The 16,266-nt window shown below is 44.8% G+C and overlaps 1 protein-coding gene across 1 annotated transcript; it reads left to right on the top strand.

Moving 5' to 3' along the window:
- The first annotated feature begins 185 nt into the window (after positions 1-185).
- Positions 186-15,655, top strand: dcst1 (DC-STAMP domain containing 1). Its single transcript, XM_070437325.1, is given in 21 exon segments — positions 186-234; positions 347-472; positions 551-625; positions 726-854; positions 982-1,121; positions 1,523-1,694; positions 1,813-1,956; positions 2,055-2,176; positions 2,417-2,571; positions 2,939-3,038; positions 4,087-4,182; positions 4,389-4,515; positions 4,601-4,717; positions 5,110-5,252; positions 7,813-7,819; positions 8,596-8,655; positions 8,795-8,805; positions 9,211-9,328; positions 9,331-9,393; positions 12,206-12,309; positions 15,506-15,655. Coding segments are annotated over 21 exon segments (2,208 nt in total).
- Positions 15,656-16,266: the final 611 nt, after the last annotated feature.

Here is a 16,266-nt window from a genome sequence, read left to right as displayed (position 1 = left end):
TTTTCTTATTTCTAAGTCTGTCACTAGAGAATCATTATTGTTGCAGGCCTCCACAGAACTAAGTTGCATTATGAGGTCACCAAGATGGAGTTCTTCCCTCTTCTGGAATTATTCCCTCTTTCAGCATGTTCTAAACGAGTGGATGCAAAATTATAAAACCAGCTAATTATTTAATGGCAGTGATGATGGTTAAATTGAGTGAACTCCGAAGACTGAAAAAAGCACCACATTCCAGTTAGTAGATTCCAGATAATGAGTTGGTGTTTGTGCCACTGATGATCAATTTGATAGACATAGACAACTTCAATGTACCATACTTACKGTGTTTGTGTGTGTTTTGTCACAGCCTTGGAGAGGATCAGTAGGTGGGTTCTGCCAGATTTTGCCCACCGGTTCCTCTTTAGTCAGTCACAGGACTTCCCAGTTGCTCGTTTCTTCCTAGGAGCATTATTTGGTGCTCTCAGTGGTGCAGGTAGGGTCGACTGATTCCACAATGCTACAAAGTTTCGGTTTATAATTTGGCCAACTCATTGTGAATTCTCCCCTCCAGGTTTATTTCTGGGTCTCTTCCACAATGTCTCAATGACCAGTGTAAACAGGCTCTTAGCAGGATATGCTTTTGTAGGTGAGTAGATTATGGTACTGKWATTGAACACTGTTTGGAGTCAATCAGTAAAGTAAACAAATTGGAAACATATTAGTCTTGCTCTGTGTGTGTTTTTCAGCTGTATGTATTCTGGGTGGGGCGTTTTCCTCCTACTTTCGCTGCTCGGTCCTCCTGATCTTTCCCAGCATGCTCGGCTCTCGTGGCAGGGCGTACCTCATGCTGTTTGTCCTCTACGGCCTGTATAGAGGTAAACTGAAAATAGCTCTGGAAAAAATGTATTGCCTTGATACTTGCCAAATAGATTGCTAGCAGTATGGCTTCGCTGTGGTGTAAACCGGCAATCCTCTGATCATCCTGTTCTCTCATCCTGTCAGGCCCAATCGCTAACATCCACCGTAATGTCCAGGATGTGGCCTTCTCTATGGGGTGCAACATCGAGCTCCAGATCAAACACAGCAAGGTCATGTGGAGGGTGGTGATGGAGCCCTTCATGCAGGTGGTGCAGGGTATTGTGGTAAGTTACACATTATCATGGTCAGTGGACCACTATTGGCAGAATAGCATTAGTGGAAACCAAAACTGTTCTCAGGGCAGGCCTGGTTCTAGCTAGATATATTTGCGACGAGAATTTTGGCTAACCATTTTCCTAAACCTAATTATCCTAACCTGCCACGTTAATTATCCTAACCTGCCACGTTAATTATCCTAACCTGCCACGTTAATTATCCTAACCTGCTACGAAAAGTCACTTCTGCTAGTCAAAACCTGCAGACCTGCACTAAGAGCAGTCTGAGTATCCACTAATGCGACACAGTTCACTATTGTATTAGTTCAGTAGGTTTGTTTCACATTATCAACTGATATTTCATGGATATGCCCTCAACGTTTCCTTCATTCCTTTGTTTACTGGGTCAGGAGGATAATGGGGAGTTCCAGGACGAGGCTAAGAGTGTGAGCAGGAAGTTTCAGAGCATCAGGGATGAGGTCATGGGGCAGTATGGCTATGACTCCATGGAACAGGGCCCTGTTGCTGCTGGCAACAGCACCCAGGATTTGTATGCAGCAAAGACGATGATGCGATGTGACAGTGAGTGTTGGTTTGCATTTAAAAACCTATTCAGCAGATTGAAGTTGGTTGTTATTGGTCGATAATTAGTTGTGAATGTATTAACATTACTCACCTATTTTTCTGCATTGTGGGACAGATGTGGTGGAGCAGGGGATAGAGCGCTGTCGGGAGTGGTTTGAGGTCAAGTGGCAGGACTGCATGGATGCCATCAAAGCCCCAGTCATCAACCACATCCTGTGTGTGTCTATGAGATTCCACTTCCTCTGTGACATCATGAGAGGTAGGGGTTCAACTTCATTGGTAGCCCAGGTGTTTAGTCAAGTGGGATGATATACTTTCTGATTACAATGATGTTTGCTTGGTTGCTTTTCCTGTCAGTCATGAAGCCCTGGTGCAGGGAGGATATCCCAGTGGAAGGGAACTTTGGGCAAACATTCGACAAGCTCAACTTCTCCATTGACGCACTGTCCAGAGAATTCAGCACTAACGTGGTGCTGCAGGTACAGCCCAACTCCTCTGTCTGCTCTCACTGAAACCAAGACAGTTAAGTAATGAAAGAAATACAAGACTGTAGTTTACACATAATTAGGTRATTTGGAGGTTTTCTCTACTCGAAATACATGTATTATGCCTAACTCTGTTGAAGATGCACTTTGCACAATACTTTAATTGGATGTTATTTACAGTTCCTGAGCTTCCACCTTTCCCTCTTGTGTGTGTGTGTGCGAGAGAGTGTGTAGGAGGAGGAGCAGCAGTCTGTGTTTGGTGTGTCAGCCCTACAGGATTTCACAGAGGGTCTGAGTAAAGCCTTCGAGGAGACCAAGGTCATTCTGGACCAGTTTCTGGGCCTCATCCAGCTCCTCCTCTCCTGCACCTTCATCACCATCTTCACCTCGTGAGCCTACTCAACCACACAGCAACTCAGTTAGATATGATGGAATGACATGTGTATTTATGCTATCTAATGTAGGGGTGTGTTAGATGTTCTGCTTTTTGAGAAGCTGGCTATTTTAGTTTTCCAAAGTGGCAGTGTCCTTTTATTTTGTCAGTGATTGGCCAGAGTCCATAAATCCAGTTTCCCAGGTCTGAATCAGTCAAGGTTGAAAGCCAACCTACTGCAGGCCTCGAGGACTAAAGGCATGCACCCCTGCATTGGACTCACTGCAGTACCATGATGTCGTTTATTTCTATAAAGTGTTTATACAGTTTCTAATGTAATCAGTGCATGTGTGCCTCTCTTCGCTCTCTGCCTTCCTGTGAAGGGCGTTTGGATATGCGAGGCAGTATACACAAGACATTCGCTTTGACAACATCTACATCACCACCTACTTCAGACAGATTGATGCCAGGAGAAAGAGAGCAGTAAGCAAACAAAAGATAACGTATATATTTGGTCAGTGAAGCTAAAATGTTTAATTTGGCTCTATTCTCCAGCATTTTTGATTTGAGATCAAATGTCACCTTTTATTTGAGGATATTTTAATACATATCTGTTTTACTGTTTAGAAATGAATGCACTTTATGCATCTAGTCCCCCCATTTAAAGGTGTCACAGGTCCCATATTCCTAGCATGCAATGACTACATAAAGCTTCTGACTCTCTACAAACTTCTTGGATGCATTTGCAGTTTGTTTTGTTATGTCCAATAGAAAGTAATGGTAAATAATGTTTCATTTTTGGAGTCACTTTTACGTATAGTTTCTGAACAATTTTACATTAATGTGGATGCTACCATGATTATGGGTAATCATGAATGAATTGTGCGTAAGTTGCACAAAGATCATGCTCCCCAAAACATGCTAACCTCTTACCATTACTGATAACAGGGAGGCGAGCGTTTGTGTGGGGTGGGTGATATTTGTGTGTCTAACTTTATCACTCATCATTATTCACGATTCCTTCATGATTATCCATAATCATGGTGGCATAATGTAGAAGTGTTCAGGAACATTCTTATTTACAATAAAAGTGACTCCAAAATGAATACATTATTTACCATAAATTTCTATTGGGCACTACATAATCTGAATCAACCAAAACAAACCAAATGCATCCAACAAGTTTGCAGTCACAAGCTTGATGTATTCTTTGCATGGAATATGGGACCAAATAGTACATTTTTGACAAAATTGAATASACTATAAGTGAATTTTTCCAAATACTTATATCTTCAAATGGGGAGACTAAATACTGTACATAAAATGCTTTAATTTCTAAACAGCAAACGAGTGTATGAAAATACCCTCAAATCAATGGTGACATTCTGTACTGTCGCCTCATGTAAAACATTTGATCTCAAATCCAAAATGCTGGAGTATAGAGCCAAATTAATTGTTCTAGCTTCACTGTCCAAATAAATACGTAGAGTGTATAACGTTTGGAAGCTGATATGTACATTTGACATTTCAGGACAAACGTTATCTGTTACCTTTGAAGAAAGCTGAGCGAGGCCTTTTCATCAACCCTTGCAGCCTGTCCATACATCCCAGTGAGCTTAAATTAGTGGTGCGTTGCTTATCTCTCCTGGGTGTATTTCAATCCAATCATTTTCTCCAATGACTTGTTCATTACTATCTTTCCACTCCTTGCTGACTTTAGGGTTGTATAGACTGAAGAACAATCTTGTGATTGATCAAAATACTTGTCCAAGTCTTTTTACAATCACAAAAGGGAGTCAAGTCTAATCCCAGATCTGTGTCATTGGGCCACAGATGGCGGGCCTGCTGCAGGTAGTCTCTCTGGCTGTGTTTGTCTGTGTGCTACTGGCTGTCGACATGGTCCTCCACCACATCTTTGACATCATCCGCAGACACACTTTCACAGAGTTCTCCCTCACCAGTGAGTCTCACACACACACACTTTCTCCTGTACCATATCATTGTCACAGTGTGATTGTGTTAACTCATGCCACTGTGTTCCACAGGTAGCCACCACATAGACATCAACGTGGGAGGACAGTCCATGATGGCCAAGCTCCTGAGGAAGACCATCGGGGCCTTCAACACCTCCTCTAACCTGGATATGCAGTCTAGTAACCAGCGTAGGTGGCCTCTCTGCTGTTCTCTCATTGCTCAATGTGCCAAAGACTGATGTGCCAGACGTGTGTGTTGTGGCTAGCTAATGTTGACCAGTTGACCTGTCCCTGTCTGACTGGCTACAACACTAATCTGCTCTGGTCTAGTGGTGTACAGCCTTGTCTTGGCTAGATAGTTTAGACAGTGTTGTCAAGAGGCATAGAACACACATATACTCTAGCATCACATGTCTGTCCATATGCAGGATGACAACTAGGAGTTATCCATGCACAATAAAATGGCCATTCTCATAGTATTTGCTAATAATCAGGATTAAGTGAGACCACAGATTAGTCAAATCGTGGCAACATTCACAAGATCAACAACAATCCCCCTTTCTCTTTTTATTCTCTCTCAGACTGTCTGCCCCAGCCGAGGGCCCTCACCATAGAGGACTACCTGTGGAGTTTCGTGCCCCTCTTGATGATGGCGCTGATGTGCTGCCTGCAGGTGTACAGCAACCGCCTGCGCAGGGTCATCGCTGCCTTCTACTTCCCCAAGGTGAGGCCACACACACCCACTCTCAACCACACCTACCATCCTCTTGGTTGAATGAAACCTCTGCATACTGTAACTCGGATGTATGACACAATGTATAACGTATTCACGGCACGTTAGGCTTGCCTGTATGTAATCTGTAGTATTTGTGTTAATTATAGTTCTTACATTAACACCTTGTCCCAGTCATACATGTTGATCTTAAATCCTCTAAAGGTGATCTCTGCTCTTAAATCATCTGAAGGTAATCTCTGCTCTTAAATCCTCTAAAGGTAATCTCTGCTCTTAAATCTGATAATTGAACGTTCTCTTGTTAAGAGCCTACACCACAGTGTATGTGCATCAAGGTGCTGATTGATTGCTCTGATTGATATACCCACTTGGATGGTTTCTCTGAAGTTTCAACTGTCTTTCAATGGGTCGAAAGAAAGGTGTGTGTGTGTGTGTGTATATATACGTAACAATTTCAAAGATTTTACTGAGTTACAGTTCATATAAGGAAATCCGTCAATTGAAATAAATAAATTACACCCTAATCTATGGATTTCACATGACTGGAAAAGGGCGCAGACGTGGGTGGGCCTGGGAGGGCATAGCCAATCAGAATGAGTTTTTCTCCACAAAAGGGCTTTAGTCAGCACCCCCTCAGACAATCCTGCAGGTGAAGAAGCTGGATGTGGKTGTCCTGGGCTGGCGTGGTTACATGTGGTCTGAGGTTGTGAGGCCGGTTGGACGTACTGCCAAATCTTTAAAACGACATTGGAGACGGCTTATGGTAGAGAAATAAACATTCCATTTTRTGGCAACAGCTCTGGGGYACATTCCTGCAGTCACCATTTCAATGGTACACRCCCTCAAAACCTGAGACATCTGAGGCATTGTGTTATGACAAAACTGCACATTTTTAAAGCAGCCTTTTATTGTCCCCAGCACAAGGTGCACCTGTGTAATGATCATGCTGTTTAATCAGCTTCTTGATATGCCACACCTTTCAGGTGGATGGCTTATCTTGGCAAAGGAGAAATGCTCACTAACAGGGATGTAAACAAATTTGTGCTCAATTTAAGAGAATTTGCCTTCTTGTGCATATGGAAAATTTCAGGGATCTTTTATTTCAGCTCATGAAACATGGGATCAACACTTTACATGTTGCATTTATATTTTTGCTCAGTATAGTAATTAAAAAGAAGAGGGGGGAAAAAATAGATTTATAAGGTCATAATATAATGTATGCAATGTATCAAGACAGGTGACGACACCCACTGTGATGAAAACATCAGTAGTAGCTACATTTAAACTCTGGGAGCCTCTACACAACATGCACTTAGACATGTTGGCATTGGGTCCAGCCTATGTAACGTTTTAAATAGGCAGACTAACATTTATTATTCCCCCCCCCCTTTTTTTATCCCTGGTGGAATTGGCACAGGGAAGGTTTGAACAAACAGTAGGGTCCTGTCGGTCGACCTACAAATAAACAAAGAATACAATGTCGCACAAAGTAGAAGCGCTCGTTATACTGTTAGTATTTACAGTCGATCTGGATATCATAAAGGGTGGATTTCCCCGGAGTTCTTATAGATGGTTTACAGATATCTCCCCGGAAATTGGAGCAGCTACTGGGTCGACTGCTGAGTATAAATGGAAATAAAACAAATCATTGTTCAGGAGAAAGCTTGGCCTTCATTTACATAATTCACTATTTGTGTGAAATTCAACATATAAGCTGAGCTACCTCGTTAAGGCCAGTTGTGCACACTGTTTTTTTTTCTCAAATTTCCCTTAATTGTTCCAAATGAAGCAATGGGTTTAATGAAATGAACACAAAGGAAGTCCAGGAACCTCTAGGCTTATAAGATGCACGTTCTCCATAAACATGCACATATGCATATAGGAACGTGACTTAAAGAAGAAACCTAGCCTAATCCAGACGTAATAGATATAACTGTTCATGCAAACTTGTGCAACATTGCTGGTTGAGGTATATTTAAACAATAAGGCACAAGGGGGTGCGGTATATGGCTAATATACCACGGCTAAGGGCTGTTCTTAGGCAAGACGCATCGCGGAGTGCCTGGACACAACCCTTAGCCATGGTATATTGGCAATATATCACAAACCCCAGAGGTGCCTTATTGCTATTATAAACTGGTTACCAACGTAATTGGAGCAGTACAAATAAATGTTTTGTCATACCCGTGGTATACGGGTTTGTCAGCCAATCAGCATTCAGGGCTCGAGCCTCCCAGTTTATAATTCAATAGGCTTTAGTACAATGTGTACACAGAGTGAATGTGGCCCTTTTCCCCCAATCCTGTAAGAAATGCACTGGCTTGTGTGTGTCGAGTAAAGCAGTGCTTACCTGAGAGCAGCTTATTGTAATAGCATTAGACACTACGTATTCTGCTCATACTGAAGCCCTACCTACAGTACTGCACAGAGAGGGGCAAAGGGGCGAAGGAGTATATACTGTATGCAGAGAAACTAAGAATTAGCGGGAGTAAGAGATTAACGGAGGGAAAGTGGGATACAGACATTTTTCATGCTGACATTTCCACAACAGGGAGAGCGTTTCAAAGGCATTTTGAGCATTTAAAATTCTGGCCCGGGTTGAAAATGCATGTGTGAAATCTGGCCCTTGAGGTCCAATACACTTCTGGTTTTCATTCTTCTCTAATCAGGGACTGGTTTAGACCTGGGACACCAGATGAGGTGAGTGCAATGATAGATCAAGTAGGAACAAAAACCAGAAGTGGTTCGCCATTCCAGGATCATAATTGAATAGCTGCCTGGGTTGACTAAGGGTTGAAAATGCCAGTATGAAAGCACCTATAGAGAAACTACAGCGAGGGGAGAGACTGGCGTAGTAGAGAGAGTGAGGGATTGCCCTCTGTGTGTTTCACTTAGCACTAAATCAGCTGAAGTGTCATTACTGTTATTAGTCCTCCCCTTATGCTCTCTGAAGGGGATTAGTTTCACAAATCAAGCAAAATTAAGCTGCTGCACATTCAGCATGTGGGAGAGAAGTGCAACATGGTGAAAGTGTGCAGCCCACAGACTAATCCAACTGGCCTCAGATGTTCAGCGCTCCGAAGCCTCCTCATGGTGGACAGTATTGAGTGTTCATACAGCAGTGGTGAAGTCTAGTACCCATGTTCAGGGTGATTTCAAGTATCTAATTCAACAGAAAAAAAAATATTATCTTTTCTTGTCTCGACTTTTCTATATCTTGCCCGTCTGTGGCCCTACTGTTCTAACACACTAATTAGCTCATTGTCATTTATCTGACTGCCCCATTTCTCTGTCTCTCCACCCTCTGCTGTGGCTGCCTGTCTGTTAGCGGGAGAAGAGCGCGCTCTGTTCCTTTATAACCTGCAGATCCAGAGGCCATCTCATACACCAAAAGGCAACGGACACGACTCATGCAGCTAGGAACAGGAGAGAAAACAGTGCGTACTGTGTGTATTTAACTACTCTCACATTAAACAGAGTTTAAACATCTTTATTTTCCTAAAGTCTTTGAACCCTTCTATTTCCTGATTTAGTTGATGGGATGGTTCTTGGATGACCTCTGAGAACTCATGACAGAATGACAGTGCCTTTAATTTTGAAGTCAAATGGGCTCACTCTTTTCCAGGAATGATGTCCAAGACAAATCTAAACAAACACAGATAAACTCTTTGGGATGCAGCCTCCCTCCCACTCTCCTTCCTGGGCCCTTCTCTCTCCATCCGGTCTTACATGCTGTTGTATTTACTCTGTTCTGTCTTCTTCACTAATGCTTTTCATTCCATGCCTGTGACCCCAATAATCTAATTAGGGAAAATATGTTACTTTCATTGAATTGTACTGTTATTTAACACTGGCCCTTCTACCTCCTGTACTCTCCACATCCCACTTTCTCTGTTCCTCCCACTTTTCTGCTGTCTCTCTCCTCTTCACCTCCCTCTCTCCCGCTCAGGTGTTGTTTGGTGTGTTGTCTAGACTGGAGAGGCTGGGCTGCAGGCTGCGGTGGTGCTGTGTGTGTGGGGAGAGGCAGAGGGGTGACCGGGCCATGGAGTGCACAGTCCCAGGCTGCCAGGCGCCTACTGTCCCCAGTGCTGGAGGGACCTGGGCAGGATCTGTTACGCCTGTGTCCCCACTAGTAACTGGGATCCAGTAGAAAGCTGTTCAGACACAGACATGTACTATTGTCCATTAGGGCGACCACCTAAATCACATGCAGACACAGTAAAGATATTTAGCATATTAGCCCATTACAGTTTTGGTCCTCAATCTTCTTCAAATAGCAATAAAGCAAACTTGCTTTTGAAATTGTTTCATTCCTTGAATCCCTGTCCAAAGTTCTATTTCCTGTGCTAAGTAATAGTTAAATCGACCAGACAAGTATAACAATAGCATCTGTTTCTCCAGAGGTTTTATTTATTTAGCATGCTGACAATTGACAAAACTGGAGATCCAGCGAATTATTTGGGATGTTCAGACAATAGGATGACATATTATCAGATTAAATAGCCTATGTCCGTGTAAGGTAAACATTTGCATAATTTAGTCACACTTAATTATATTAAATGCAGGATTTTAAAAATCGATTTTTGTATTTTTGGGGGGGAATTTGCTATATAGAAATGTTGTGTAAGGTTTGTTAGAATACGCGGTCTATAATGTGACCGCACAGAAAGATTCAGGCAGTAAAGAGTTAAAGCACAAGAGAAAATCCCGCCCTGTACGGGGGTTGAAATGCGATTACACCATCGCTGTAAACACGCACTCAGTTTTTGGCCCGAATGTCTTGCATGTGTGAAACTGTCTGCCTTCAGGAATTAAGATATTCTGGATAGCACTTTGGGAGTTTAACAAGATCACAGTGGGTTCATCTCCGCTACGGAAGGGACATATATGTAGTAGCTCTGTGTGTGAAGGTAACGGTACTGGAAATATGACCCTGCGATAACTGCAGCCAGAGGCTACGGACAGCGGGCCGGTCTTGTTTAGAGGCTTGTTACAGGACTTTATGGTGTGGGCTAATCGCGCAGGTGAATGCAGCCTCTTGAAATAAAGTTACACGTTCGATTGACTGGCCCATGCAACACTTCTGCTCTGCGCGTGCCTTTGTGGATGCCTATCATGGACTTTCGCTTGACATTTGCCCTTGTAGGCAAATTGAGGTAGCCATATAGTTGCCTCCGACAGAACCTGTTGCCTTTCTCCGTTTCTGAATGCCTTGTTTTACACCCTTTAGGTGGATTAATTGATGGACACGAGCCAATGTCACTGCGCAACAATGTTTCTGTCTGGAGCTCTGGTAACATTGGTGCTACTCGAGACTGTTACATTTCGCGGTACTCAATCAAATACGTTACTTAGTAGCCGTTTAGGATTCTGGACGATAACGATTTGCAGGAATATCTGCTGGCGAAAGTCATTTGAACTCGAATAAAACAGAGATGGGAGAAAGCTACAAGAGAAGCTGTCTCCTTTGAACGCACAACAGTATCGTCTAACTCCTCACTTACAAGTAGGTATTTGTAGTAACCCTAGTTTAGCCCAGGCAACTTCAAAGGAACTCATTAAAATGTGATTTCAGTTCTTGCCTGGGCACTCTCAAATTCATCCAAAATTACTTACATTTTAGGCCTATCCTACAGTCAGTTAACCTCTCTCTATACTGGAGCCTAGCATGTAACACTATGCCAATTACAATTAATATTTATCTGATACTTTACTTTCTAAACACTTATATAACATGTTTCTAGTGAATTCGGGTGTAGGCCGATCAGGACTTGGACCCTGGCTCAGTGACTGTCAAACCCATCACCTAGTGAAGAGGTTCAGACCTTTTCGCTTAACTTTAAAGTTGTTGGCTTGACAGTCGCAGGACACATGTTCAAGTCCCGTTGGGGAAGATTCTGTAAAATGATGTTGGAGGTGGCTTATGGTAGAGAAATAAACATTCAATTCTCTGGCAACGGCTCTGGTGGACATTCCTGCAGTCAGCATGCCAATTGTACACTCCCTCAACTTGAGACATCTGTGGCGTTGTGTGACACAACTGCACATTTTAGAGGACATTTTATTGCCCCCAGCACAAGGTGCACCTGTGTAATGATCATGCGGTTTTAATCGATTTCTTGATATCATGGGAAAGGAGAAATGCTCACTACAAGGATGTTAACAAACTTGTGCAACATTTGAGAGATGTTTTTTGTGTGTATGGAAAATGTCTGCAATCTTTTATTTCATCTCATGAAAACATGTTGCATTTATATTTTTGTTAAGTGTACATAGGTAGGCTATTGTAAAATGAGCATGGAGGTGGTCTGCTACTTTTTAGTCCTCGAGACACCTGCCAGCCAGCCAGTCATCTATAACAAGCCTAATCCAGGCTCTGGACAACAGCTGTACTAGGAACGGACAGGGGACACAGAGCCTCTTGTACTGAAGTTAATGCAGCTGTGTCTGTTTTATGTGTGTGAAGAAAGGAGTCAGAAGATATGCCGGCTGAGAAAGAGAGAGCATGAGCTATTATAAGCACATCCGGCATCACTGATTGGTTTGTGCAATTATCTTGAATTGTACATGTTTAGATTGTGATGCTGAGTTTTTTTCCTGGCATATTGAAACCATTTAATGAAATTGTAGATTTCCTGCATCCTACCCCAAGCCTGTATACCACATTAGGTTGTCCTTACTACTAAGGGATATCCATCTGAGATGTGGCTGACTTGATCTTAGAATTAGCATTGCCCATGGGGAAGGGGTTCACTGACTACTAGGGCTGGATAATAGGTTGCCATTAGCTGAGAATTTAGATTTTAGGGTCAATACTGCACTAACAAAAGAGTTTCTCCATCCCTGATGTTAGAGTATCAAACGGATATTTATTCATCAGAATATAGCGCCTCAAGGGACATAAGACAATATTTTCCTATAATCCCATCTCTCCCTGTCCCCAGGTCCAGAGCACCACCATGGTAGTAGGCACGGCAAGCCACTGGAGAGGACCAGGCCCTTTGTGGTAGTGGACGGACACAAGAGAAGTCTGAGTGAGGCCTTGCAGGTGAGACTACAGACATCAAGAGAATGTGTGTGTGAGAGTATCGTTCTACACAGAGCCATACACATACACACTATTACTCTGGTCCTACTTCTACTACTGCTTTCTATTTCCATGCGTACATGTTACCATTCTTCATTCAGTGATCCAGAGCACTTTTATAAAGTGGCCTTTATTTTTGTTTAGATAGTGTCAGAGGTTAATAACCATTCTATTTTTAACAGGTCCCATAGGAACTCCTCATTTTAAACTGCAGTTTTATATCTCAAACTAACATCAAACCCACACCTGGTTATTCCAATTGTGTGGCTCACGTTTTTTTTCCATTCGAAGGTCGTCAGTGTTATGATGTTCTCCTCTCTGGGTGGAGTGTGTGATATGGGGGAATTCTTCAGGATATGATTTCGGACCTCCTGTCAGCTGCACAGGAAGTGTCCGTCCTCTTAAAGTGCACCAGTCCCCCCACCTTCTTCAGATCATAGTTTTTATTCAGGAAGCTCCCTGTAAAATATGTCAAGGCGCCTACTTCCTTCCTCTGTTATATTAGCACAAAAAAGGAAGCCAGACAGCAGACCCCCCACCCTCCTCCTTTCCACACACCACCACACACACACACACACACACACACACAACACACACACACAACACACACAACACACACACACACACACACACACACACACACACACACACACACACACACACACACACACACACACACATAGAGAATAAGAGCATGACAGGGCTACATGTTTTGCACATCACTTTTTAAGCTAGCTACTGATCGGTACATGTTTAACTTTTCAAAAGGTCGAACCCCATTGGCAAAGCAGTCTCCATCAGGCACCCAGACGTTTGTTTACTGGTTTCAAAACCAACCAGGGCACTGCAATGTCATACAATTAACAGCTGAGTGGGCCTCATTGGCTAAGTGGAGAGTCACTCCTAATTCCTACATTATTGTGTGGTTTATCCTCTGAATCACTGCAGTCATTGATGAATGAGTAGCCGTTTTTCACTTGTCATGAGGTTACTGCACCCACAGCCTACTGCTCATACTGACGAACATAACACCAGTGATTCACATACTCACTCAAAATACATGCAACGTGTAACCATGGTAACCGGGACCTGTTTTTAGATTGTTTGACAGAAATGAGAAGAAAGGTGGGGGATGAAGCCATATGGGAGGGGTGTGTCTGTGATTCAAACTTTGTCCGTCCACCCTCATCAACACCCACCCATCCCCTGAACAATGTAATTCCTGTAACGTTCCATTTCCCAGTCCAGGGTATTCAAGTGATAAAGATCACTCCAACCTGAGCCAAGTGTGACCTTAGAAGTTAGAGCCACCACTTGTGCTCTAAATAGCACTAATTAAAGTATTTCAATTCACCACTCAAACTGAGTGCACTTACTTGAATGTAATCACCATGATAGTGTGCAACTTCATCACGTTAAATGTAGATCTTTATTTGTCTAACAAAGCATGATTAGCTATAGATAAGACGATCGTAAATGTTCTCTCGAGGTAAAAAGATCTGAGTGTATATTCTTTGCATATCACTACCATGCTAGAAATCCAGATTATTATTTTAGTTAGTTCAAAGGAACTACGAGTTTGTTTTGATGAAATGCGTGTAGCTCCCAGCCCCATTAGGATCTCAGATTGATTATACGTGAGTGAGATATTAAAGAAGAAAACATGCCAGTCACCACAGTGTTAGTTACATTTTGTCACGTTCCTGACCTATTTTCTGTTGTTTTGTATGTGTTAGTCGGTCAGGGCGTGAGTGTGGGTGGGCATTTCTATGTTTTGTGTTTCTATGTTTAGGTCTTGTAATCAGCCTTATATGGTTCTCAATCAGAGACAGGTGTTTGACGTTTTCCTCTGATTGAGAACCATATATAGGTTGGCTGTTCACACTGTTTGTTTGTGGGTGATTGTCTCCTGTGTCTTCCGTGTCTGTGTCTGCGCACCACACGGGACTGTTTTGGTTGTTCGGTTCGTTTATTGTAGTCTGTTCCTGTTCGTGAGTTCTGCGTGTTTTATGTAAGTTCCATGATCAGGTCTGTCTACGTTGTTTGTTTGTTATTTTGTATAAGTTAAGTATAGTTCGTGTCAGTCTTCGTCTTTTCAATAAATTCATTATGTCAACATACCTAGCTACGTATTGGTCCACCGAGCCTTCTCTCCTCTCCTCGTCCGAGGATGAGGAAGACGACAGCCGTTACAGAATCACCCACCAACCTAGGACCAAGCGGCGGGGGAGAGCTCAACAGAGCAACCAGGACTACTGGACATGGGAGGACGAGCTGGATGGAAAAGGACCTTGGGCTCAACCAGGAGAATATCGCCGCCCCAAAGCTGAGCTGGAGGCAGCGAAAGCAGAGAGGCGGCGATATGAGGAGGCAGCAAGGAGACGTGGCTGGAAGCCTGAAAAGCCCGTGAGTACTACCCAAAAATTTCTTGGGGGGGGCTAAGAGGTAGTGGGCCAAGGGCAGGTAGGAGACCTGCGCCCACTTCTCAGAGTAACCGGAGAGACGGGAGTCACGGCGGACACCGTGTTACGCAGTAGAGCGCACGGTGTCTCCTGTACGTGTGCATAGCCCGGTGCGGGTTATTCCACCTCCCCGCACTGGTAGGGCTAGATTGGGCATTGAGCCAGGTGCCATGAAGCCGGCTCAACGCGTCTGGTCTCCAGTGCGTCTCCTCGGGCCGGCATTCATGGCACCAGCCTTACGCATGGTGTCCCGGTTCCGCCTACATAGCCCGGTGCGGTTATTTCACCTCCCCGCACTGGTCGGGCGACGGGGTATTTCAACCAGGTAGGGTTGGGCAGGCTCAATGCTCAAGAGAGCCAGTACGCCTGCACGGGCCGGTATTTCCGGCGCCACCTCCCCGCCCCACCTAGTACCAACAGTGCCTACACCACGCACCAGGCTTCCAGTGCGTTTTCAGAGCTGTTCCTCCTCCACGCACTCTCCTTGTGGTGCGTGTCTCCAGCCCAGTGCCTCCAGTTCCGGACCACGACTAAGCCACCTGTGCGTCTCCTGAGTCCTGTACACACTGTTACTTCTCCCCGTACTAGTCCTGATGTGCGTGCACTCAGCCCGGTGCCACCAGTCCCGTACCACGCACCAGGCACAGAGTACGCTTTGAGAGTCCCGTGTGCCCTGTCCCTGCTCCCCGCACTAGCATGAAGGTGCGTTCCTTAGCCGGTGCCTCCAGTTCCGGCACCACGCACAGGTCTACAGTGCGCCTTATCCGGCCAGACCATCCGTCTCCCCAGCGCCATCTGAGCCATCCGTCTCCCACGCTCTGACCATCCTCCCCAGCGCCATCTGAGCCATCCGTCTCCCCACGCCATCTGAGCCATCCGTCTCCCCAGCGCCATCTGAGCCATCCGTCTGCCCAGTGCCGTCTGAGCCATCTCCTGTCCCGAGCCATTAGAGCCGGCCGTCTGTCCCGAGCCGTCAGAGCCGTTCGTCAGTCAGAGCCGCTAGAGCCGTTCGTCAGTCAGATCTGCCAGAGCCGCCAACCAGACAGGATCTGCCAGACCGCAACCAACAGGATCTGCCAGACCGCCAACCAGACAGGATCTGCCAGAGCGCAACCAGACAGATCTGCAGAGCCGCAACCAGACAGGATCTTCCAGAGCCGCCAACCAGACAGGATCTTCCAGAGCCGCCAACCAGACAGACCTGCCAGAGCCCTCCAGCCAGAGCTCCAGAGCCAGCAGCCAGGACAGCCAAGCCGTCCAGCCAGAGCTCCAGACCAGCCAGCCGAGCTGCCAAGCCAGCCAGCCAGACCACCAGAGCCGTCCACCAGGACCAGCCAGAGCCGTCCAGCCAGACACCAGCCAGACCGTCCAGCCGACCAGCCAGAGCCGCCAGCCAGGACCAGCCAGAGCCGTCCAGCCAGGACCCCAGAGCCAGCCAGCCAGGATCCGCCCAGAG

The sequence above is a fragment of the Salvelinus sp. IW2-2015 genome, linkage group LG35, assembly GCF_002910315.2.
Source record: "Salvelinus sp. IW2-2015 linkage group LG35, ASM291031v2, whole genome shotgun sequence".
In the NCBI taxonomy this organism is placed as follows: Eukaryota; Metazoa; Chordata; class Actinopteri; order Salmoniformes; family Salmonidae; genus Salvelinus; species Salvelinus sp. IW2-2015.
Note: the sequence above shows the minus strand (reverse complement) of the source record. Positions and strands in the feature narration are given on the sequence as shown.